The sequence below is a fragment of the Macrobrachium rosenbergii genome, chromosome 50 (assembly GCF_040412425.1).
Source record: "Macrobrachium rosenbergii isolate ZJJX-2024 chromosome 50, ASM4041242v1, whole genome shotgun sequence".
Lineage (NCBI taxonomy): Eukaryota > Metazoa > Arthropoda > Malacostraca > Decapoda > Palaemonidae > Macrobrachium > Macrobrachium rosenbergii.
In genome coordinates, this window is record NC_089790.1 from 12,354,123 (window position 1) to 12,380,502 (window position 26,380).

General features: G+C 39.0%; 1 protein-coding gene across 4 annotated transcripts in view; it reads left to right on the plus strand.

Moving 5' to 3' along the window:
- Nucleotides 1-2,876: 2,876 nt before the first annotated feature.
- The window catches only part of DCTN6-p27 (dynactin subunit 6), a 30,172-nt gene continuing 6,668 nt past the window's right edge, over nt 2,877-26,380 (plus strand). Inside the window, exons 1-2 of one of the 4 annotated variants that reach the window (XM_067093821.1) lie at nt 2,877-3,102; nt 25,992-26,162. In XM_067093821.1, coding sequence (XP_066949922.1) covers nt 3,071-3,102; nt 25,992-26,162 — 203 coding nt within the window. In that variant the 5' untranslated portion in view covers nt 2,877-3,070. Of the gene's footprint in view, nt 3,103-3,137; nt 3,170-3,309; nt 3,339-24,366; nt 24,448-25,991; nt 26,163-26,380 lie in introns of those variants that run through there. The other 3 variants (XM_067093822.1, XM_067093823.1, XM_067093820.1) reach the window with 3 other exon arrangements.

Below are 26,380 nucleotides of genomic sequence, written 5' to 3' on the forward strand. Positions count from 1 at the left end.
ACTGGTTAGAGTAACGTTACCATTTGCCTCATTGTGAATCAAAGGGGGATAGGCCTATAGATCTATTCCAGCTCATAAACACACACACACACACACACACACACACACACACACACACACACATATATATATATATATATATATATATATATATATATATATATATATATATATATATATATGTATGTGTGTGTGTGTGTGTGAAATTCAGATACATTTTACTAGTCCTGGAGTAGACCATTAACACAGTGGTGAGGATAGGAGCATCCAGCTCTAGTATAATGTATCTGAATTCCACAGGTATGAGCTAAAACTGAATTATATCCTGCTTTTTATAATAATGGGCTTTGGTAACCTCACTCATATTAGTGCGCGCGAGTTCGAATCTTACCATAAAAGGAAAGGGCTTTATTTGTTTACAGTCTAGAGTAAAGGCATGTAGTGATAAGCATGTCCAAAAAGTGTGAGAAAATAGAAAGACATGCCGTCATTTTGGCTATTAAAAGACACCCATTTATACATATATATATATATATATATATATATATATATATATATATATATATATATATATATATACATACATATTTATTTATATATATATATATATATATATATATATATATATATATATATATATATTATAAATATATATTATAAATATATAAATATATATATATAAGTCAGTCAATTAAATTTGACTGATATTATAGTGGTAGAATGCAGTGCTACATGGTCACTGCTGCCCAATGGCTTGAGATTCTGATGCACCATATCCCAAGGCTGAGGGGAGTGTAGTAAAGGGTTCTGAATCCCTTGGGAGGGGAAATGAGTCCAAATTGTCAGATGACCCTATCTCCTCAGGTAAACGATAGCCACAAATGTCAGGTCAGCCCTTGCTGTGGGCTGCTGTTTCCTTGTGAAGTGTCAGTAGTTGCAAGTTCAGTTATAATGTACCCCAAAGCAAAGAGTAAAGGAAGGGCTGTGGCACCCTTGGGCGAGGAAATTGCCTGTAATTGGCAGATGAGCCTGTTCACACGAGGTAAATACAGCCATAGTCTCACTGTGGGAGAATTCTAGGGAATATTATCATTCCTGCTACCCTATGCAGTGTAAAAGTAACCAAATGGCCGTGGGCATAGAGGCTGCATCACAGTACCCTGTATTTCTTTGCAAACAACATGAAAATTAAAAGGATTATTGTCTCATAAGATTTATGTCCAATAAGTATGGTTCCTTTCCAATGACAAGCCCTTTGAAATTTTAAATCTAGTGGGCGTGGTACCCTGGCCGTGGTAAATCGTTCTAATCCACAAGATATAAATCCGAGATGTGTGAATTCTGGACAGGGTAATAAACAATAAGATTTAAAAGAAATGGTTTGGTTTCCTGAAGGTGGTTAGTCGTCTCTTAAGAATTAAATCGTGTAAGTGGAGCTCTCTGATCATGTTAATACATTCTATAAGATTTAAATCAACTAGGTAAATAAATCCAAATTATTTAAATCCAATAAGTATGGCCCCCGGATGTGGTCAGTTATCTCGTAAGATTTAATTCCTGTGAGAGTGAGTCCTCGAACGGGAACATTTACGTAAAACAAATGTGGTTCCTGACCATGGGAATTCGTTCCATGAAAATTAAGTCTTGATAAGTCGCTCTTAAAGCTCCTTGTCTTGAAGATATAAATCCAGTACATGTAGTTTGCTAATCACCCTAGTCATGCCATAAATTTTAAATGTTGCCCTCCTATAAAATTCTAGTCCGAGGGATGTGATTTATTGGCTCTGAAAAGCCACCCAATAAGATTTAGATTCAGTAGTAGTTTCCGCATCTTGATAAGTCATTCTATAAGATTTCAATCCAGCTAGTTTGGTCCAAGCAACGGTAGACCATAACAATAGACTACGATCCACCATTAAGACCTGGTTCATGGCCACTGCAAGTAGCTTCAGTAAGATCTAATGTTCCTAGGATACTGTACCTCTCAGCTCCTCGTTGGACGAGTCGGTAGAGTTGTGGGCTAGCACTCGCTAGGCCCGAGTTCGAGTCTCCGGCCGGCTAATGAAGAATTAGAGGAATTTATTTCTGGTGATAGAAATTCATTTCTCGCTATAATGCAGTTCGGATTCCCCAATAAGCTGTGGGTCCCGTTGCTAAGTAACCAATTGGTTCTTAGCCACGTAAAATGAGTCTAATCCTTCGGGCCAGCCCTAGGAGAGCTGTTAGTCAGCTCAGTGGTCTGGTAAAACTAAGGTATACTTAACTGTACCTCTCAAATTATCACGCTGAAATGATACCGAACAAAACTTGATTTAGTAGCATTCTTGTAAAGCAGTATACTTACTAAAAATGGGCTCTTCTGATCTAAAGTTTCTAGACGCCAGACTCTCAGTGTCAGAATCATTGGTCTGAAGTGATGCTGTGTTTGTCCTGAATATTTTAGGAACGGTGATGTCCTTAGGTGTTCCCACAGCAGGCGTGTTGATGTCCATTATCCGGTGGGGTCTGCCATACTTAGATGTAATAAAAGAAATATAAATTCCAAAATTAATTTTAATCCATGCCGTATTAGAGATGATAAAAGAAGAGCAGACCTGTTAAAATGGCTAGTTAAGTATTCATTTGCTTATTAGTGTACGCTTTAAGGCTGGTCCTTGATTTTTATGTAAGATTTTCTGTTGTGTATACTTTAATGTTATGTATCCCAATATCTCTCTGTTATCTACGTGTCTACGGCGTTTATCTAACTACCAAGACACTTCCAAGACATGACAGAAGGCTTATTTCAGTTGTATGGCCTCTCCTAGGAGCGCCTTGGCCCACTGCTGACGAGAAAGCTCCCGAAGTCAACTTCAGCAAAGGCTACGTTTCAGTTCTGGTGATTCAGTGCACGTAGAGTGGACATTCTCCTGGTTGTGTTCAGTTTATAACCGCCCCAATATAGCCAGGAATACCAAGTGAACGCAACTGGATTAGCGGTTGCATTTCATTGGCATCAGCCGAGATAGGATTAGGGAGCTAAAATGATCGCTTTGCATTAAGGAAAGACTCTCAACTCCACAGTACCGCCATGGCTCGGAATGTCAAAACTTCTTTGGGGACGTAAGATATTTTTTCCCCCTTTTGCGAGATTACGTTAGTTGTGTGGGATGATGGCCTTCCACATTCAGTAAGTCTTATTTTGTCTAATAAGAAACTGATTTGATTTAAGAGCCAAAGATAAAGCACGTCACAAACATAACAAAGCCATAAACGAAATATTTTATGAATTAAGCTTCAAATTCCTAGGCTTCGAAATATACCATTTGGGATTATTTATACAACATGATAATAAAAAGGTAATCGCTACTTATTTCATATTTTGCTGCAGTCAGTGTTTTACACTGATTTCTTTAGGAAATAAACAACGCCGAGCTTATCTTTGCTTAACTTATTGCTTCATATGCTCCGCTTTGCTCGCTATATTTATCAGTGATGTCTAAGTATTAAAACAATGCCTGTTCCCCTGTCCTCAACTGGGCATTTGAAAGGTGTGAGTTCGCTTTGACCTTGCTGGCTTCTTAACGGCAAAAGCAAACACGTAAGCAGTCTTCCAGACTCAGACACCCATATGCTAAGCGTTTACAAACAACGAACCTGTTTTCCGTTTTGTTTGGGACAAGCAACGATCTCTGCCCTCGCTACGGTTGGTGCAGCGAACTGAGACGTGACGAAGTGTGTATCTCTTCTTTTAGAAGTAGACAACTCAATAAAAGTGGCATGAACCAAATAAGATATTCAGTAATTTTGTCTGCAGAATTACAATTCACAAGTTATTTTTGAAAGACAAGCTTTGCAAGTATTTACAGAACGACGAGGGCTGCTAATATTAGCAGATATTTTCGCTAACAAATACTTAGATGATAATTAAGATTCCAGTTGTCATTGTCTAAAGGAAACAAAAAGAGAGGAAAAACAGAAGGTTAAAAGCAGACTTAATGAGAAAGAGGGTATATATATATATATATATATATATATATATATATATATATATATATATATATATTTATTTATTTATTTATATATATATATATATGTGTGTGTGTGTGTATATATACAAGTATATATATACATATGCATATATTATATGTATGTATGTATGTATATATGCGTGTGTGCGAGTGAGTTTGTGTACGTGGAATTTGATTATTCTTTCTCTTACATGTTAGACACAGATCAAATTATGACAAGTCATCGTACATTGATAAAGGTTTTAATAAACCGAAAAAACGTCTCTCTCTCTCTCTCTCTCTCTCTCTCTCTCTCTCTCTCTCTCCACCTGCGTATCCAAATCACAAACAGTTCCAAAATGCTTCACTTAGCACAATTGCTTACGTGACTGGAAAAGTCAACATCGCATTTACCCATTTTTACTGTGTGCTTGGAGGCTGTTTCTGTGCACGAAGGGTGCTTGGGTGTGTGTGTTTGTTTGTGTGTGTGTGGGGGGGGAGGGGAGTAGGGTTCCTCCTGCAACTGCAGTATGGACACGCCATGGAAGACCTTGCAAATAAAAAGTATGCATGCAAGATGAGGACAGCGATGCAAGGATGGAGTTTGTCACTACTGACCTTATCGAATGCGTGGTGCCTTGAAAAACTTGACTCTAATATACGCTAATAAGGTGACAAAACAACTGTTTTCAGAAGATAAATATAAGTTTATTCTATTCATTCTCACTTTACCCTTTCTATTACTTAGAATAAACTTCTTCTTTTTTACTCTTGATTTATAAGTTTACTCTATTCATTCTCGCTGTACCCTCTCCATGTCACTGATTTTACCTGAATTATTTTGCTCTCTTTCCAAAGACACACACACACACACACACACATATATATATGGTCAAGGTTATCTTGACGCTGTCGTTATTTCCTTCAGCATAAAGGTCAGATTACGAGAAGAATTTCCTTTATTCTTTTTTTTTTGTGCTATGAGGACTCAGGAATGTTTGCAGCCTTACGCTTTGACATCGTTAATCTCTCTCTCTCTCTCTCTCTCTCTCTCTCTCTCTCTCTCTCTCTCTCTCTGTCTTTGACATACCGGTTTATTTTTTCTATTTCTCCTCTTCTGTTTGTTGTAATGCCAGTTCAAGATGTAAAAACATTCTCTCTCTCCTCTCTCTCTCTCTCTCTCTCTCTCTCTCTCTCTCTCTCTCTCTCTATATATATATATATATATATATATATATATATATATATATATATATATATATATATATATGTGTGTGTGTGTGTGTGTGTGTGTGTGTGTGTGTGTGTGTGTGTGTGCTCCGTGACCTTGAGTAGAGGGTCTCGAAGACTTAAATGATTCCACTCAGCGCTTTCTTCTTCCTCTTCTTCTTCCCTCTTCCCATTTGTGACTGGACTTGTAGGCGTTGCTCCTGAGGCCAGCCTAATCAAAGCGACCCGTTCAGAGTTGGGTAGTCTTCTAGACCGATCTTTGCTTTTTTTCTCTCTCTCTCTCATTTTTTCTTTGTTGTTGTTTCTCGGTAAGATCTAATGAGTTATAGGGTTTCTGCTTTCGCAACTCTCTCAACAGTCGTGGTGTCTTCATTCATTATGTACACTCTCTGTTTACTCAATTTGTTCTTCTGTTTGTTGCTTCCGCGCTATTTATCAGTCTATCTATGCGTGTTTCAAAGACACAAAGTCTGTCTTCAATTTGGCTCTGTCTATCTGAATGTCTACTTATTTCAATCTCGTTGATTATTCATGTTTAGGGTGCATATACCCAATTACCTGTGCAGTACAGGTATCTTTCAAAATATAGGTCTGCCTATCTGTTCATCTCCCGTTTATATTTACCTACGATAATCATTATCATCGCTTATAAACATATCACCACCTATAACACTGACCTGCTTGTTATTCACACATCAATCCTCCGTACAAAGGAATAGCCTAAAAAAACTCCGCAGGCCCTTTGAAGCGGCCTGAAGGAACTCGAGTTCTGCCTATGTTAGGACATCCAAAGCGGGCGACGACTGCATCCAGTTCTCCGCACGCAAGCACGGGATTCCAAGTACTGCCTGTCAGTCTTCAGAAATTCCTTTTCCTTCCTCCCGGGGCGAGGCTATTTAGGGATCTCTCTCATCTTCCAGTTGCTGGAAAAGCTGAGCAGAATGTTAATCATCCACATCACAGGAGAGACGATGTGTAGTTTCAATGAAGGGGCATCGTGATGTGGTGTCAGAGATGTGTCATAAGAGCAAAGGGAACAATGTAGTAAAATGCGTCAGTGGTATCGAGATACTGGGGTAAAATTAGCAAAGCAATGCGGCAAAAGAAGGAGAAACTGTAATGTATCGTAATGTGGTAAAATGAGATAAGGGAGCTTAAATATAACAAAGTTATGTGGGAGACCGAGGTATACAGGTGTCATAAACATGGAGAGATAATGAGGTGAAGACCTCATGAGCAGAGAAGATATAATAGAACGAAACAAAGGTGCCAGCGAGACTGGCAAGGCATCGTAGCAGAATGAAAGACGTCATTTGCGTAAGAAATCAAGAAGTGGTGCAGAACGAGACAGGTATTTTTATAGACTAAAGAATAAATGTTGCAGAATAAGTAAAAGTTCTTCAAAAAGAAGAGGTATTTTGTCAGAAAAATGTTAGTAAACTAGTGATATGTGCAGAGAGGTAAGTGACATCATAAGGCAAAAAGGACATACTCGCAGAAAGGTAACGTAACAATTAAACAAATATAGCACAGTGAAATGAAGTACGGTAGTAGGGGGGCAATGTAGCAGATTTTGGCAAAATTGGCTTAACTGGAGAGGGATAACGAGAAAGAATAAAACGAAGGTTTCATTGTAGAGTTTAGCAATGTTCAATATTCGTATTTAGCCTTCTGGACCTGACTTCTGTAACCGCCTAAGGTCCCCAGATGGAAATGAATCGTCTGCAACCTGTAATTTTTATTGTTATCATTTTTAATATTTTTCCCATATAGTTACTGTCATTACCGTTATTATGAATTCTATTTTTCTACTTCTTCAGCAACTGTGTGAATACTGCCGATAATTATTTTAATCATGTTACCTTATGTATCTAGATTGTGTGTATTGTATTTGTATATTCCATGTATATGGCCTTGAGCCGAAATAAAGAATATTATTATTATTATTATTATTATTATTATTATTATTATTATTATTATTATTATTATTATTATTATTATTATAAGAGTATAGCAAGACAAAATAGAACCTAAAAAAGTGCATTATCACAAACAGTTCCAAAAGTATAGCAAGACAAAACTAAAACCAGAAACAGCTTTATATCACTTCAATCTCAGAGGCAAAAGTAAACAGGGAAGAAATGAATAAATTCTTATCTCTAATCAAACAACAGACACGTACCTCGAGAAATAAAAGGCTATATGTATCCGTCAATAAAAATTTGAGCAAGGGAGAATGCTATTATCCTTGAAACAGAAAGGAAGAAACAAGCTCTATACAGACCTATCGGAGCATTGGCGATTTCATCACTGCTATTGTTGGGGAAAGTGGCTCAACGGGTGTAACATGAGACACACACTGGAAAACCTATTCTTTATCCAGAATCACGAGGTTTCTCTTTCGGACTGCATATATATATATATATATATATATATATATATATATATATATATATATATATATATATATATATATATATATATATATAAATATATAGTATATATATAATTTTTGTCACTTAAACAAGCGTGACATATTTTAATATTCACAAATATAAGGTTTTATTCATATAAGAATGTGTGAGAATATGTGGACAAGAAAGTGAGTGGTTTGGTATGAAAGTGGGTCTGAGAAAAAAAAGTGTGTTGTGTTATGCCTCCATGGTATTTCAATACTATTTATAAATGGAGTGATGTTAGAAATCAGAAAAAGGACAGTTAAGTAAAACTGTGGGATGAGAATATGTGAAACGGTTGATGTTTACAGATAATTCCGTGTTGATTAATGATGGTAAAAAGAAGCTGCAGAAACCAACAAACTAATTTGAAAGTGTTCACAAAAAGGGAAAGATGAACTAACTCTCCTTTATGGAAATGAAGTTTGTTTGTTAAATGCAAATGAAAAAGAAAATTTTTAAAGTTGCTAAGATGAACCTTTTGGACAGATTCTGGGATCCTATGTAAAAAAAACTAACAAAGTGAGAAAATTGTATATATATATAGAAATAGTGAAAAGGATAACATAGGAGGATGAATGAGAGTATTATGAGATGGTTCGGTTGTATAGAAAGAATGGACGATCATACAGTAGTGATTTGTTAGGTTATATTTCAGAACGGTTAAGGTGGAGGAGGAGAGGAACACCTAGGAAGTTTTGGATAGATATCTGAAGGAAATATTAGAAAGCAAGGGTCTTAATATCCAGGAACCATGAATGATGAATGGTGCAGTGTGTGTAGGGGCCTCAGACGAACTGCTTATGAGCTCTTGTGGAGGTGTACGGAGCAGCATATGTTGGGGAAGTTTAACTATTTAAGGTGTCCATCCATGATTCAGCAGTTTAAGTATAAAAGTGGCAGTGACCATTGTTTTTTTTTGTCTCTGGAGCCATCCCCTCTTTTGGGAAACGAATATCTTTATATATACATACATGTATATATATATATATATATATATATATATATATATATATATATATATATATATATATATATATATATGTGTGTGTGTGTGTGTGTGTGTGTTTGTATGTGTGTGTGTGTGATTATGGTGTAGGTCCTGACCGGTTTAGACTTTATTTCCAAGTCATTAACGAAGGACCGATGCATAGTGGTAAAAATCACAATATATATGCTAAGGGGACAATACATAGAATCTATTAGTCATTTATCATGTACGTATGCATGTATGTACACATGTATGTATGTATGTATGGAAACAAAGAGAGAGAGAGAGAGAGAGAGAGAGAAACAAAGAGAGAGAGAGAGAGAGAGAAAGAGAGAGAGAGAGATAATATAATGGTGGTTTTCTATTATGGTATTTCACGTCCAGAGATAAGACCGATCGTGTGACTGATATCAGATAACGGATTTTGGGTCTACGTGCAAGGACGTTTTACTTGTTATTACCTTTTTGTCTTTGAAGGAAATTACATACATATGAAGTAGGACAACGCAAATTGTTTGAGAATCTCTCTCTCTCATCAGCCTAGGCTAGAGGCACCATTCATAATGTTAGTCTCTGTCTCTGAGTGTCCATCCACTAACATTTTAGTTTTCTGAAAAGAAAACTATTGTGCCGGCTTTGTCTGTCGGTCCGCACTTTTTTTCTGTCAGCACTTTTTCTGTCCGCCCTCGTATCTTAAAAACTATCGAGGTTAGAGGCCTGCAAATTGTTATATTGATCATCCACCCTCCAATCATCAAACATACCAAATTGCAGCCCTCTACCCTTAGTAGTTTTTGTTTTATTTATGGTTAAAGTTTGCCATTATCGTGCTTCTGGCAACGATAAAGGATAGGCCACCACCAGGCAGTGGTTAAAGTGTCATGGGCCGCGGCTCATACAGCATTATACCGAGACCACCGAAAGATAGATCTATTTTCTGTGGCCTTGATTATACGATGTACCTAACACTCGACTGCGCCGAAGAAACTTCGATGCATTCTTGACTTGTTTCATTTAGGCCCTCATTCATACATTTCCTCTTCCGGCATTCCGCTCATTCCATTTCATCCCGCCGTCACTTCCGGATTCCGTGGCGTAAAATGCGTTGAAGCCGCGAGGTACGCAGCCTGGAGGGACAGGAGAACTCGACCTGCCTATATGTCTGTCTGCAGGAAGAGTCGGTCTATCTAGATAAACATCCACCGCTTTTCTCTTCGACAAACCAACGTCGTTCCCAAGATAATGGAACGTTTCACCTTTTTTTTTTTTTTTTTTTTTTACTCTTCCTTTTCGACCGATTTCATTGTATATCGTTCACCGTACATGATCTGAAATCGGCCGATAAATCTTGACACTCAGAGGAAGGGGAGGAGGAGTGTGCGTTCGTTCGTGCATGGTAAATTCGAGGACCGCTTTCTACACATTCAGGTGATCTGGCTGGTTCCTAAGGCGGTGGGCGGGGCCTTTAGCAGGCGCACAAGTTACTTTTAGGCCGAGGAAAGAAGGCACATTTTGCCTCTCTGGGATCCTCTGAGGTTTATGGTTTTCTTCTTCTTTGTTATCTCACAGTCTCTTTCTTCTTGCATTGCGTCGACGTTAGGCTTCTGGACTCGAGTCAGGCAAAAGCAGTTTAACAAGACTAAACTGGAAGTCTTACAACTGTCTTCAAGATCTCTAACTATTCGCCGATGTGCATATTTCTGGAGGGGCTCTAGAGGACGACCGTGAGCGACGCCGCCGACCACACAGTCTCTGCCTGCCTGTCAAGTCAAAATCTGTCTTATGACCTCACACCTAAAGCCCATGTTAACCTAGACCTAATATGGCCAACCTCGTATGACATAGGAGCTAAGAATAAACATTAACAACAGTCAAATTGTTGTCTAGAAGTGCTAGCTTTGCCTGTAAGCAAGTAGCGTGTTTAGTGGTAACAAGCAAAGTTATTTTGGGAGAATATAAGTTAAATAATTTTTTGACATGACAGTCAAAGAGAATAATTATAAGTGCACTGACTACGCATTTTCTGCTCTGTGCCTTTCAGAGGGAATTGTTGCCAGTTTAATTCTGAAAACGCAGTTCGTCGGAATGCTTCAAAAGATACTTGCAAGTTTAGCTGTCATTGAAACGACAATACTTTCATATGCATTTAACATCTAAATTCTTACATTTACGCGTAGGCTAGAAAATCATTGACGGCATTTCATAACTGTTATTTTAAGTGATATCCAATGATTTGTTTCATGTACTCTTCATACTTAAGAGTGATGCCATCCATCTTGGGTTCTCGTTAGAGTCATCAAGAATAGAGATAATGTTTTCGTTACATTAAAACACGAAGAAGAAGAAGAAGAAGGAGAAGAAGAGGCTCCCGAAATCTTATGGCTATATATCAGAGGGAAATTATAACGAAGCTTTAAGCTCATGTGATAGACGATTGAAGGGTAAATAAAACAAATAAAATATATAAAAAAGCAAATAGATTAACCATACTAATGCTCTTTTTGAGTATAAGATCATGTTAGGAAGCTCGTTTGCCCCCGATGGATTAAGTTACAGCTGCTACAAAAATAGACCCAAGCTGTGTCATTTAAGAATCCTCTAAGCCAGGTTCAAGGTTGTAGGTATGAACACGAAGTCTTGGAAGGGGCTCTCTCGAGCTTAATTTTCCCCATATAGATTGCTCTCTGCGTCGCGACTGATCCCATGTAACCACTAACCCAGTAACCATCACCCGGTCGTACGCTTGTAGATGGTCCAGTTTATAATCTATCTCCTCTCGAGAACCACTGATCCGTTTGTCCCTCAAACTAGACCCCGTGGTTCTATTGAAAAATATAGTAACGATTGGTTTATATATATATATATATATATATATATATATATATATATATATATATATATATATATATGAAATTTTTATCACACCGTGATTTATATATACAATCATGAAGCTACAAATAATAAAGCTTAATATCGAAATTCACGCTACCTCGGTATATCTCCGTTGGAGAATTCTCTCGAGAACCACTGATCCGTTTGTATTCAGCGACTCCAGTTGACGTAAACCATTGAGCCATCAAGAGAGGCTTTCGTCGCGGGTTCGTGTTCTATTCAAAATTCCCTTATATATACTGAGGTAACGATGAATTTGATATTATATTTATATATATATATATATATATATATATATATATATATATATATATATATATATATATATGTGTGTGTGTGTGTGTGTGTGTGTGTGTGTGTGTGTGTGTGTGTGTGTGAAGCAGGCGCGAGTTTAAAACTAAGTGTATAACTCTCAAACTTTCACAATCTGTCTGTCTGGTTATTTCATATCTTCATTACATTTCATTTGCCTGCTTTGTATCTTTTTATTTTTTTTAATTTCTAACAGTACTGTTTTGGCTATGATTAGAAGATTACATTCTTGATTCTTTTTCTTTAGTTTGTTGTATTTCCAATAAGTTACTTGTCACACAAATTTCTTAAACTGCTGTGACTTCCGATGTGTTTGATTAAATCAACGATATAAAATGTCTTAGTTCTTAGGCATTAAAAGTCTGGTAATTTTCAAAAAAGTCATTTGACCGAAACAACTCCAGAATTACAAACCTCTATGACTCTAAAACAGATGATTGTCACGGTTTCTTATGTTATAAATCTTCTGCATCATGATTTAAACAATAATTCTAAAAACACTCAGTAATTATCACCATTGGTGCTAATGTAGCGTACATCACATTGTGATCTGATTGTCTCGTGTACAGGAAACAAATTTACTTTGTACAAAGTACTGGAAACTGGATGTAATCTTGTAATGAAAATATATCGAAGTGTATGCTAGCCAGTAACACTAATCGTTCCTAACATGAAGAGAACTAACTTCCGGTTTTGAATAATTTATGTCGGTATTTTTTCACATCAAAGTCTTCCATATGGCATTTGGGTCGCTATGGTGACCAAATGACTGCTATATATAAATTGGGCATATATGATAACAATGAACATTACTTTTTGTTTTATCTACCTTGTGAGTGTAATGTTCTCTTTCATATTGTAAGTTACAATAACACTAAAGAGAAGATTTTAGAATCAATTCTTAAGTTAGGTTTCTTTGGGATTTACTCGTAAATTCTGTCTCCGTCTGCAACTCACTATTCAACTAGGTTGAATTTCTAGTTCTGTTTGAAAACGACATAGAACACAAGTTTATAAATTGCGCTGTCATATAGCCTACCGAATACAAAATGTCAACGGCAGTTGAAAGTACTTATGCAAAAATTCCTTGTCATTCTTAAGTTACTGTCATTGTCCCATTCACTTTTGTATATAATTCAGTATTCTGTTTTAAGATAAATCAGTATTTCATGTTTGTTTCAAAACCAACAAAGCATTCACTTTCTTCTCCAAAAAAATGTGTCTTTCTTCTCCGTATCTTAGTCGGAAGTGGTTAAAACGAATCTTGCAAGAAGAAATGTTAAAGAATGTAGTTTTCCAACTTAGTATTTATGTTTTATAAAGCCTATAGTCTGATTAGCTGTATTTATTTACCAGGTGTCAGACTAAAATAGATAGATAAATAAAAAACAGACTGGACGGCGATGGGGAAAGACAACAGAAATTTTGTAGAGATCAACTCTGCTTGGTATAGCAAAGTTCATGATCACAGCAGAGTGACTGTGACATAGAGGGATTGTTCCTCACTGTCTCTTCAGAAACAAAGATAAAGGAGCACCCTTCTTGACATATAAAGCACTGTAAATTCGTAAACCAGGCATGAAAATAACTTATGGAATAAATTTCTGTCCTTCAGGTAAGAACCTACTTAAGAATTAATTTATGGAGGCAGATTTAGTCAGTGTAAGTTGGAAGGAGACTGCATTTCCTTATGTTGGCCTGTCAGTCTGTTGATCTGTTTACAATATATATATATATATATATATATATATATATATATATATATATATATATATATATATATATATATATATATATATATATGTGTGTAATTATTAATGGATATCAATGGAATCTTGTAGAAGGACGGGGTATGGGGCAAGTAAGGGCCTTCTTAGGTTTTGTGATGGCCCTGGATACAGGTGCAAAGCCAGTATTTTTTTTTATTATTGTTTTTATTTTTAGATAGACGTCCGTTTTCTTCAGTGAATAGCCTACCACGCTAAGTTTTCAGTTATGCCTATGTGTATTGAATATTTTGATTATTGTGTATTTTAGATCGAATTTAACGATTGAAACACACATGTATATACATATATATTCGTTAAAAGCAATTGCCTTAGTGGTATCAATGAGTTTCTTGCAGGAATCTTCATAACGCCGGAATTTTTTCCGATTCGCGTGTCAATTTCAGGTGAAAAATACGCTGACTTCTGTGGGGTAAGCTCTCTCTCTCTCTCTATTCTGGCTAACTCGGGCAGCCTGGGAAACCTGTACAGTATCTTGAAAAAAAAATGAAATAAAATCTCTGAGAAAAAATTAACACGGTTTTAAATGAAACCAGACTATAAATTGACAAGGCTTAACTAACACTTCAGCAATCAACATAACTAAACTCATGCAAGAAATTAAGGGTTAATGTTAAATGAAATAGTAATTTACAGTCTACTACTTGTTGGGGTCGGGGTGGGGGAGCCACATCAACAGAAAATAGGATTCGTTAATTTGTCAAGATACGTTGTCCAAAAAAATTTTTTCTCAACTTGATCACCATTTTATATAATAATCATTTGTAAAAAGTTTTTTAGAAAAAACTCTACATATTTCTGTATATAGCAGACTCTTTTTACATAGTTTATTATTTATTTTTCATTTGAAAAATAAACACTGGTAGGTACCGTGCAGCTGGCAATGGTATACCGGTTGCACAATAAGATGGGCGTTACATTCTATATTATTTTTGGTGAATAATAAGCCAAAGCGTATTTCTATGTAATAACTCCGCACGAATTGAATGGAACGGTTCCGCAAATACGAAAGTCATGAGGGAGCCCTATGTTCAAGTGGGGATTGGCGAAAGAAACCTACTATAAAAGGAACCATATTAACCTAAAGCACCCGACTTAGGAAACCACATTTTACCAAAAGTTCCCCTATAACACTGCGCATGCGTGATAGCATTCCAGGATGGCCAGCATACAACAACATAATCAGTTCTGAGGTTATTTACAGTCGACCGACAAAAAATAACGGTAAATTCTTGATAAACAACCAAAATACTATAGGAAAACTCAATTTTAAAGGATAATACCTGACGAGGAGCGAATAATAAGTTCTACCACCAAAGCAATACAATATTAATCATTAAGTTACTACATGTATGATAGTGTATGTATCCACTTCCTGATTATCATAGTTAATGTTTCTCTCTCTCTCTTTCCATGCATAGAAAGGTTCTAAGGCAAGTTTTAAAACATGGTATTAAGAGGGTGCACTTTATTCCCTTCCTCTGACGCATGAGTCCTAGAAATTCTCATTCCTCTCTATTCTACTCATTGGATCATCTACAACGCACACCTGAATCATTTCCCATTCTTTCTTTCTCTCGCTCTCTCTCTCTCTCTCTGCATTAGACTGATTTACTTGTGTGTGGTAGATTCGTCGCTGTTTTTCATTTTGACGAACAGATGAAGTTTCGTAAAACTACGACATTTTTATTTTTCTTTCTTTTCGCTCAATATCTCAAAAGTCAGAATAGTGCAATTAATTCTTCACTTTTGCTCGGCATTACGTGGGACTTTATATTGCCGTCTGTGTGCCTCACGCGGTGCACTGTGGGCATCACTAAAAGATGTTTTCAACGTTCCTTCCTTGTACCTTTAGATAGGCAAATTTTAGCCTTTTGCTTTACCTCCATGCCCACTTCCTTTTTTCAGTATAGGTTCCGAATGAACGAGTTTTGTAGAAGCTTCATTTTCGGTAGGAACGAGTTTTGTAGAAGCTTTATCTAAGGGTGACAGGACAGGGCAGGAATTCAGTTATTTAGGGCACTCCGTGCTCTCCAGGTGGTGGCAGAGAGCTTTGGCCTACTGCGCACGTGCCAGGATCAGCGAACGTCCAGCGGCCTCCTAACCACTGTTCGCCAGCCAACCTTAGGCGGTACATGAGAGCCTTGGCCTAGTGGGCATGTGCCAAGACCAGTGAACGTCCAATGGTCCGCCATCCGCTGTTCGCCTGCCAACCTTAGGCAGTGCGTGCTCTCCGGGTGGTGGCTGAGAGCCCCAACCACTGTTCGCCTGCCAACCTTGGGCGGTCCGTGCTCTCTGGGTGGTGGCGGAGAGCCTTGGCCTAGTGGGCAAGTGCCAGGGCCACTGAGTGTCCAGCGGCCCCCCAACTGCTGTTCGCCTGCCAACCTTGGGTGGTCCGTGCTCTCTGGGTGGTGGCGGAGAGCCTTGGCCTAGTGGGCAAGTGCCAGGGCCACTGAGTGTCCAGCGGCCCCCAACTGCTGTTCGCCTGCCAACCTTGGGCGGTCCGTGCTCTCTGGGTGGTGGCGGAGAGCCTTGGCCTAGTGGGCAAGTGCCAGGGCCACTGAGTGTCCAGCGGCCCCCCAACTGCTGTTCGCCTGCCAACCTTGGGCAGTCTGTGCTCTCTGGGTGGTGGCGGAGAGCCTTGGCCTAGTGGGCAAGTGCCATGGCCACTGAGTGTCCAGCGGCCCCCAACTGCTGTTCGCCTGCCAACCTTGGGCGGTCCGTGCTCTCTGGGTGGTGGCGGAGAGCCTTGGCCTAGTGGGCAAGTGCCAGGGCCACTGAGTGTCCAGCGGCCCCCCAACTGCTGTTCGCCTGCCAACCTTGGGCGGTCCATGCTCTCTGGCTGGTGGCGGAGAGCCTTGGCCGAGTGGGCAAGTGCCAGGGCCACTGAGTGTCCAGCGGCCCCCAACTGCTGTTCGCCTGCCAACCTTGGGCGGTCCGTGCTCTCTGGGTGGTGGCGGAGAGCCTTGGCATAGTGGGCAAGTGCCAGGGCCACTGAGTGTCCAGCGGCCCCCCAACTGCTGTTCGCCTGCCAACCTTGGGCGGTCCGTGCTCTCTGGGTGGTGGCGGAGAGCCTTGGCCTAGTGGGCAAGTGCCAGGGCCACTGAGTGTCCAGCGGCCCCCCAACTGCTGTTCGCCTGCCAACCTTGGGCGGTCCGTGCTCTCTAGGTGATCTCGGAGAGCCTTGGCCTAGTGGGCATGTGCCAGGGCCAGCGAACATCCAGCAGCCCCCCAACCACTGTTCTCCCGCCAGCCTTGGACAGTTCGTGCTCTCTCAGTGGTCTCGGAGAGCCTTGGCCTAGTGGCATGTGCCAGGACCAGGAACGTCCAGTAGCCCCCCAACCACTGTTAGCCTGCCAACCTTGGGCAGTCCATGCTCTCTAGGTGGTCTTGGAGAGCCTTGGCCTCTCCAGGTGGTCTCGGAGAGCCTTGTCCTAGTGGGCATGTGCCAGGGCCAACGAATATCCAGCAGCCCCCAGCCGCTGTTCGCCCGCTAACCTTGGGCAGTCCGTGCTCTCCGGGTGGTCTCAAAGAGCCTTGGCCTAGTGGGCATGTGCCAGGGCCAGCGAACATCCAGCGGCTCCCCAACCTCTGTTCGCTCGCCATCCTTGGGGGTTGCATCCTCTCCAGGAGGTGGTTGAGAATCAATGAGCTTTGGCCTATTGGGCCTTCGTTCCGTTTCTTTTGCTGTCATCAAGTTTTCTTTTCTAGACCATCTTCTCAGGTGATCCCTGACAAGCATCTGCATAAAGAGAAATAGGAAAACTCAGGTTAGAAACACGGGTGCGGAAAAGGACTGTAAGAAAGAAAGAGATAGAGAAAGAGAGAGAGATAAATTAGTCAGAAATGAAGAGAAAGATTTCAAGCACACACACAAAATCACTCATACTCGTACAACCACCCACCCTCCCTCTTACCCACCTATACCTTCCGATTCCCACCTACCTACCCCTCCATATACACCCACTTGCATACACACACCAATAATTGAGCGCGCTCACATATTACACACTTACATACACTTATACACAAACATACACTGTTCAGTCCTCTTCATTCCATCGAGTTGTTGGGAAGAATTCTTTCTCTTCCTGTCTACCTCATTCTTGGCATCCTCTCCCATACGTAAACCGGGACACTGCAGCTCCTCGGAAACTCCTTCCTTCAAGTCGTTGGTCTTCAGTATTACCATTTATTTCCACGAGATCTTTTTCCCTTTCTCTGCTTCTCTTTTCCTTGGGATCTCTCGGCCGCTGGTGCTGACAAATTTCCTTCCTCCCGATCCCTCTCGTAATATTTATGACGTGTTGTTGAGCTGCATGTCGCCCTCCTACTGAACAACGCGCGCTGATTGATGTATACTTTAGTTTTCGAATATGCCCTCTGGGACTTTTGAGGAGGAGAAGGATTCAGGCTTCGAATCCAGCCTCTTGGGGCTTCACAGGGCCTCTCGTTAGTCTTATAATGGACTGGAGATGTGAAGGATGCTGGCTCCGAATCCAGCTCTTGGGGTTTTGGGGCGTTAGTGTTATTAGACTGGAGACGTGAAGGATCTGGCTCCGAATCCAGCTTCTTGGGGCATAGTAATATCCTATAAGACGTGAAGAAGTATTCTGGCGAATCCAGGAGGGGCTTCACAAGACCTTGCGAGCATAGTAATTTAATGAAGACGGTGAATAGGATTCTGGAGAGAGGGATTAATGAGCGGGATGTCATAACGGATAATGAGTGGATATGATCTAGTTTTCAAAGCGGAGAGTGAGAGTTGAGACGTTACAGAGATTTCGACACCCGAATGATTGCAGGTAAATGGCATAAGTATTCGATAAATGGTTTTATCATACGTTAAATCTATAAATCTTTGATCTTGAGGGAAAACAGCAAAAATTATTATTATTATTATTATTATTATTATTATTATTATTATTATTCCACCAGATGAAGCACTTAATACTGGGTCTTGGATGTGTCAGAAATATACATTTCATGTGCATCAAAATGCCTCTAAAATTGGTAAGAAACAAACCCCGCCAGCTGTAGGGACTCGCTGCGGCTGCGCTCGCCTGGTTCATCTTCCACAAAAGTGGGCCCCTCCCTTACTAAATTCCTGGCTACGCCACTGAATCTATCCAAGTTATAATGTCTATTCAGGTTATAATGTCTATCCAGTCTATGCTGTCTATTCAGGCTATAGACTGTCTATTCAGGTTAGAATGTCTTTAGATTAGAATGACTATTCAGGTCAGGATCCTCTCCCATACGTAAACCGGGACATTCAGGCTCCGATGAAACTCCTTCCTTCAAGTCGTTGGTCTTCAGTATTACCATTTATTTCACGAGATCTTTTCAGGTTTCTGGATGTCTTTTCAGGTTGGGATCTCTCGGCCGCTGGTTGACAAATTCCAGGCTCCCGATCCCTTTCGTAATATTTGTGACGTGTTGTTCCAGGTTGCATGTCGTCCTCCTACTGAACAACAGGCTGATTGATGTATACTTTAGTTTTCGAATATGCCCTCTGGGACTTTTGAGGAGGAGGAGATTCAGACTTCGAATCCAGCTTCTTGGGGCTTCACAGGACCTCTCGTTAGTCTTATAATGGACTGGAGATGGAAGGATGCTGGCTCGAATCCAGCTCCTTGGTGTCAATTTCACTCTCAAGATCTTTCTTTAGTATAGTAATATCCTGAAGACGTGAAGAAGGATTCTGGCGGAGATAGAGAGAGATTTAATGCAGTGCATAGTATAGCGGGATGTCATAACGGATAATGAGTGGATATGATCTAGTTTTCAAAGTGTGTGAGTGAGTTGAGACGTTACAGAGATTTCGACATCCGAATGATTGCAGGTAAATGGTATAAGTATTCGATAAATGGTTTTATCATACGTTAAATCCATAAATCTTTGATCTTAAGGAAACAGCAAAAATGATTCTTAATTACAAAAGACGAGTTATTATTATTATTATTCGCCATCTATTTTATTATTATTATTATTATTATTATTCCACCAGATGAAGCATTTTAATACTGGGTCTTGGATGTGTCAGAAATATACATTTCATGTGCATCAAAAAAAAAAAAATTGGTAAGAAACAAACATTGGGCCAGCTGTAGGGACTCGCTGAAAGGCTGCCTAACCTGGTTCATCTTCCACAAAAGTGGGCCCCCCCTTACTAAATTTATGGCTACGCCATCTGAATCTATCAAGTTATAATGTCTATTCAGCTTTAATGTCTATCCAGTCTATGCTGTCTATTCAGGCTAGACTGTCTATTCAGGTTAGAATGTCTTTAGATTAGAATGACTATTCAGGTTAGGATGTCTATTCAGGTTAGGCTGTCTATTCAGGTTACGATCTTGAGATTCAGGGAGAGGACAGCATAAAGTCTTGAGAGAGGGATAGATCACCATCATTCTTCACTGTCTTTCAGGGAGAGGGATGTCTATTCAGGAGAGGCTGTCTATCCAGTCTTGAGAGAGTTGTCTAGGACAGCTAAGCTGTCTATTGAGAGAAAGCTGAGGACAGGTTAGGTTGTCTTCCAGGCTAAGACTGTCTATAAAGTCTTGAGAGGTTCAGAGAGTGTCAATTTCACTCTCAAAGTCTTTCTTGTATGGAGAGTACATATAAAGTCTTAGAGATATAGAGGATATATAAAGTCTTGAGATATATAGGACATATAAAGTCTTGAGAGAGTGTGTGACAGCATAAAGTCTTGCGTGAGAGGGAGAGGACAGCATAAAGTCTTGAGACTTGCAAGGACAGCATAAAGTTTATCAAGAAATGGAGAGGACAGGATTGTCTTGGAAGGGAGGACAGCATAAAGTCTTACTGTAATCGGACAAAGAAAGTCTTGCAGATTTTAGAGAGGACAGCTAAATCTTTTAGAGAGAGAGAGGACAGCACAAAAGTCTTTAAAAACTTGTCGACCAAGTCTTGAGATTGGATTAAGGCATGACATCGAAAAAAAAAAAAAGAAATAGGGTAGTGACAGAAGAAGGCATTGGGTTAGAGAGGGAGAGGACAGCATAAAGTCTTGACAGCATAAAGTCTTGAGAGAGAGGAGGACAGCATAAAGTCTTGAGAGAGAGAGAGAGAGAGAGCAAAAGTGTTTTTGCAGATCGAACGAGAAAAAAATTTCGAAACTAATTTCTAGAAGTGGTGCTCGCCCTAAAAAAAATTGTCTCTATTTTTTCTTTCTTGCTTTACTTTTCAAGTAACTTTTTTTTGTTAACGAAAAACGTCATTATCAGGCAATGATTGATGTTGACTGATTCATTACCATCTTCTTGCCTAGGAGAGAAATGTTCTTTATCTCTTTTGCAGAAGATATCGATCACACAAATCATTTCTATTGAAAAGAATGATCAACCTCTGAGACGTTTCTTACCATGCATTTTCACAGACCATAAAATTCTCTTTATATTTTATCTATGATGGAGACTTGACTTGATTCTCGAAACACAATTATTTTGTTGTCTCCTTGACTTATAGGCTTCGCTGTTATTATTTGTTTATTTATATATTTAATTATTATTTATGCTTACATAAAAGCAATCCCTTCCCAACACTTGGATGTTCATTTATGAAGCTTTTGAAGTCCGGTCCAGTTTTATGCAGATCATTTATCCTGTATTTTGGTTATCTGTTGATGATGCGTTCCACTAAGATACAGCTATCTCTCTCTCTCTCTCTCTCTCTCTCTCTCTCTCTCTCTCTCTCTCTCTCTCTGTAAGACTTGAGTTACATTATTCATTGTGAGAGTTGATTATAGGTTAAATTTTAGCGTGCTTGGAGAAGTATTAGTGTAGACGGAGAATAAATATAGGCGCTCTTAGTTACTAAAAAAGGTTCTTATGCATGCATTTTAAATACAATCATTTTAAATCTTTGTGCATTTTTATTCAGCGTCTTTGAAAAAGTAATGACATCAATATGATGTACTGTATATATATGAACACACACACACACATATATATATATATATATATATATATATATATATATATATATATATATATATATATATATATATATATATATATATATGTGTGTGTGTGTGTGTGTGTGTGTGTGTGTGTGTTTGTGTGTCAACTGATTTATATTTTCATACAGTGAATTCAGACATTAAATATTACTTCAACTTTCTAACCCGCCCCCCGGCCCCCACCAAAAAGAAAAGATATTTCCTGTCTATTTTCTGTGTCCCCTCAATCTCAGACTCTTCCAACGCCCTTTACCATTGTTAATGACGCGAGGAAAATTCTACATTTGGCCAAGGACGACGATGCCCTTGCAAGCAACTGACACCGATATTTTTCGCAAGTGAGCGCAGCCCAAAAAACGAAATGAATTACAATTGCGAACCTCCTCATTAGCAGCGCGGTTCAGCTGGTAAATTTTTTTTCCAGGCGGATTTTCTAATTAGCTTTGTCCGTAGCCTGCTCATCCGTCAGTAGTGTAGGGCTCTGGCTGGATTTGTTTCTGTTCGTTGGCTCTGTCAGGTGAAAAATAGCTTGTTTACATTCCTTGAGGGCCCTTTGCGTGGAGTGCTCTCCCTGCTTTTGCCCTCCAATTTTCGGGATGCATGACCATAATTAAATTTTGTTGGACTTCGTGAACTTTCGTTAGACTTCATGAACTGAACTGAATATAGAATTTAAGCCAAAAGCCAAGCACCGGGACCTATGAGGCCATTCAGCTCTGAAACTGAAATTGACAGTAAAAGGTATGAAAGGCGTAACAGGAGGAAAACCTTGCAGATGCACTATGAATCAACTGTCAGGAGTGGGTGGAAAGTAAGATGGAAGAAAGAGATTATGAAAGAAGGACAGTAAAGGAACGAAAGGGGTTGCAGCTAGGGGCCGAAGGCATGCTGCAAAGAATCTTAAGTAATTCTGGTATAAAAAAATTTCATCCTACAAGTGCTATTTTCCTTTCTTGCCATGTGAATATGCATGGCGGAAAAAATTTTCCGCCATATCCGTCATCTTCGAAGCGTGACGTCATCATCCGTTTCTCGGACGAATTTTCCGCCAAAATCCAGCACTGCGCGGTGCAGTGCACTGTAGGCTTCACTAATGGATGTTTTCAGCGTCCCATACTCCCTTCCTCGGGCCTTTGGGTAGGCAAATCTCAGCCTTTTGCTTATCTCCATGCCCTCTTTGTAGAAGCGTTAGGTTCTGTAGGAACGAGTTTTGTAGAAGCATTAAGGTCTGTAGAAACGAGTTTGTAGAAGCGTTAGGTTCTGTAGAAACGAGTTTTGTAGAAGCGTTAGGTTCTGTAGGAACGAGTTTTGTAGAAGCATTAGGGTCTGTAGAAACGAGTTTTGTAGAAGCGTTAGGTTCTGTAGGGACGAGTTTTGTAGAAGCGTTAGGTTCTGTGGGAAATAGTTTTGTAGAAGCAGGTTCTGTAGGAACGAGTTTCGCAGAAGCATTAGGGTCTGTAGAAACGAGTTTTGTAGAAGCGTTAGTTTCTGTAGGGACGAGTTTTGTAGAAGAATTAGGTTCTGTAGAAACGAGTTTGTAGAAACGTTAGGTTCTGTAGGGACGAGTTTTGTAGAAACATTAGGTTCTGTAGGAACGAGTTTTTTAGAAGCATTGGGTTTTGTAGAAACGAGTTTGTAGAAGCGTTAGGTTCTGTAGAAACGAGTTTTGTAGAAGCGTTAGGTTCTGTAGGAAAGAGTTTTGTAGAAGCATTAAGGTCTGTAGAAACGAGTTTTGTAGAAGCGTTAGATTCTGTAGGGACGAGTTTTGTAGAAGCGTTAGGTTCTGTAGGAACAAGTTTTGTAGAAGCATTATGTTCTGTAGGAACGAGTTTTTTAAGAAGCATTGGATTTGTAGGAACGAGTTTTGTGGAAGCATTAGGGTGTGTAGAAACGAGTTTTGTAGAAGCATTAGGGTCTGTAGAAACGAGTTTTGTAGAAGCGTTAGGTTCTGTAGGGACACGTTTTGTAGAAGCGTTAGGTTCTGTTGGAACAAGTTTTTTTTAGAAGCGTTAGGTTCTGTAGGAACAAGTTTTGTAGACGCTAAATAAGGACATATTTCACCCATGAGCATAGCGAGTGACAGTCTCATTAACAGTCTCTCGTTCAGTGAATCCCTTGAATGGACGTCAAGGCTAAAACAAGTACTGTACTCATATAAAAAAATCGTCGTCTATTCTTAACTTACTGTGCGGGTGTTCTGTCGTTTTCTCGTTACATTTTGTGTATAATTCAGTATTCTGTTTTAAGATAAATCAGTATTTCACATTTTTGTTTCAAAACCAACAAACCATCCATTTTCGTATCCAAAAGCGGTCTCCTTAGCTTGGTCGAAAGTGATTAAAACGAATCTTAAAAGAAAAAAATTTAAAGAATGTACTTTGCTAACTTAGTTTGTTTTATAAAACCTTTAGTTTGATTAGCTGTGTTTATTTACCAGGTGATAGACTAAAATAAATAAATAAAAAAAGTCTGGACGGGATGGAGAAAGACAACAGAAATATTGTAGAGAACGACTCTGCTTGCTATAGCAAACGGTTCATGATCACAGTAGAGTGACTCTACTGATGTCCGATGACAGTTCTTAAAGTAGTATTGAATAATGTATAGGAAAGTACTTTTAAAAGCCATGATAAAAATAAAATTGGTTATTAATACATACATTATACTATATATTTCTATAAATCTACTTTTAAGAACCGGAAAAATATTATTAAAATATCTTACTTGTTTATTCTATACTACATCACAACCTTGAATTAACGCAATCAACAATGGCGTTGAAACAACTGGATCCTACTATTTGCAAGTAATTTAAGAATGTTGTGGCTATTTTGCGCAATAATACTTGTTAAGACTTACTTTTTACGTGAAATAGTTGATTAGAATATAGGGACACTAATTTTAATTCTGTTGAGCCAAGAAGTCTTTATTAGACGACACCTGGATTAGGGTAGGCGCACCCATCTTGAATAGGTTGGTCATAAAGTTAAATTGATGTCGTGATTAGACGTCAAATAGGAGAGGTGAAGCCACAGGGGATGGGTGTTTGCCTACTTTTGGAATTCATCTGAAGAAACTAAACTATTAACAGGACAGGCTGCAGGTGATACAGACTAGCCTAGTGAGGCCGCTGTAGACTAGGCCATGTTTACCCTAGGCTAGTAAGCTTGAGTTAGTCAACTTACCAAACTAACTTAACATAATCAGGGGTAATTTGCAAGACGACGGGATCAGGCTCTAAAACCACCTCCAAGCGATAGTTCACTCCATTGTTTTTCCCCCGCCAGGTCAGGGCAGGCAGCTGCAAGTGAGGCTAGGAAGGTAAGGTCTGTTTAGGTCAGGACATGGCATTCTAGGAAAAGTCAGGTTTGTTTTCGTCTGCAGAACCTGTTCCCATCATTCTACACTCGCCCCCATACTTTTTCAGTTTAATAAGGGTTTGATAGTGTTTGAAAATCTTTAAAAGGTAGTGCTCATTTTCAGCAGAGGCTGTCGTAGCATCAGTGATTATGTTGAGGCTAGGATGTTCAAATGCCAAATATACACATTTATAAGATATTGGCTACTTTGGCTTGAATCCTTCAAATAAAGAAATAAATTCCTTGAAGTGCCATAATGGAATAACAATATGCGCAAAGTTCCATCATGTTAGGAACCTTCTTAGATGTATTAAAGGCCACAGATTTGCATGAGGTCTAAAAACAGACTTTTCAGGAAGTCGGGCATTGTGCAGCTAAAGGGATTATTCCTCAGTTGTTGAAAATTGTATTACAGTATATGTATTTTGATTATAAAACATGGTAACAGGCTGCTTATTATAGTCTCTGTTAGACATGGGATCATGTCTAACAGAGATTAGTAAGAAACAAGCAAGATGACATTAACATTACATTTAGACCAGAAAATACCAAATTACATACTTTATAATAACTTGCCTTATATTCCATGAGGAGAAAAAGGCCAAAATTGATGTCATTCAACCAATAGGGTCACTGAATTCAGTAGTGGCTAGAAATGAATATATCACAAATTAACCCATGAATATGTTTTATGAACATTTAAAATAATATGATTAAAAATAGGAACAAACGATCTTATGAATTTATACTGTATATGTGTAGCATTTATAGAAAAACCCATTTCTGTCAGGAGGAGGAATGCTTTACATTTGGGGAAAGCATGATGGTGCCTAGAATTCAGCATAATGGAGCCAACCTACACCATTTAACAAAAATATTCACCAACAAACTAAATATTATATTCTTGTTCCTTATACAGGAGTCATTCTTTTCTTGTAAGCATTTTCATCTTTTGTGACAGTATATATTTAACAATTTTATTTGTTTTCAGTGTAAAAGTTACACCGGGAGCTGTTGTATGCTTGGAGGCTGATTATTTTGGGGACATTTCTATTGGTACACGTACAGTTATACACCCAAAAGCTCGTATTATTGCAGAAGCAGGACCAATTATTATAGGAGAAGCGAATCTTATAGAAGAACAAGCACAAATAATAAACAGGTAAGTTTATGTACTGCATTATGGTATATCTTCCTGTTTGGATAGGAACACGGTTCTCATACACAAAAGATGTGAAAAATATCTTGGGAAGGCTGACTCTACCAGTGGCAGAGAATGGATTCATTTGTTAAGAGAGCTAGTTTCACATAAGACCTCTAGACCTGCCTCTTCTTATTTTCCACATAGATATTCAGTTTGGCTTTCAATAATTTTCCTGC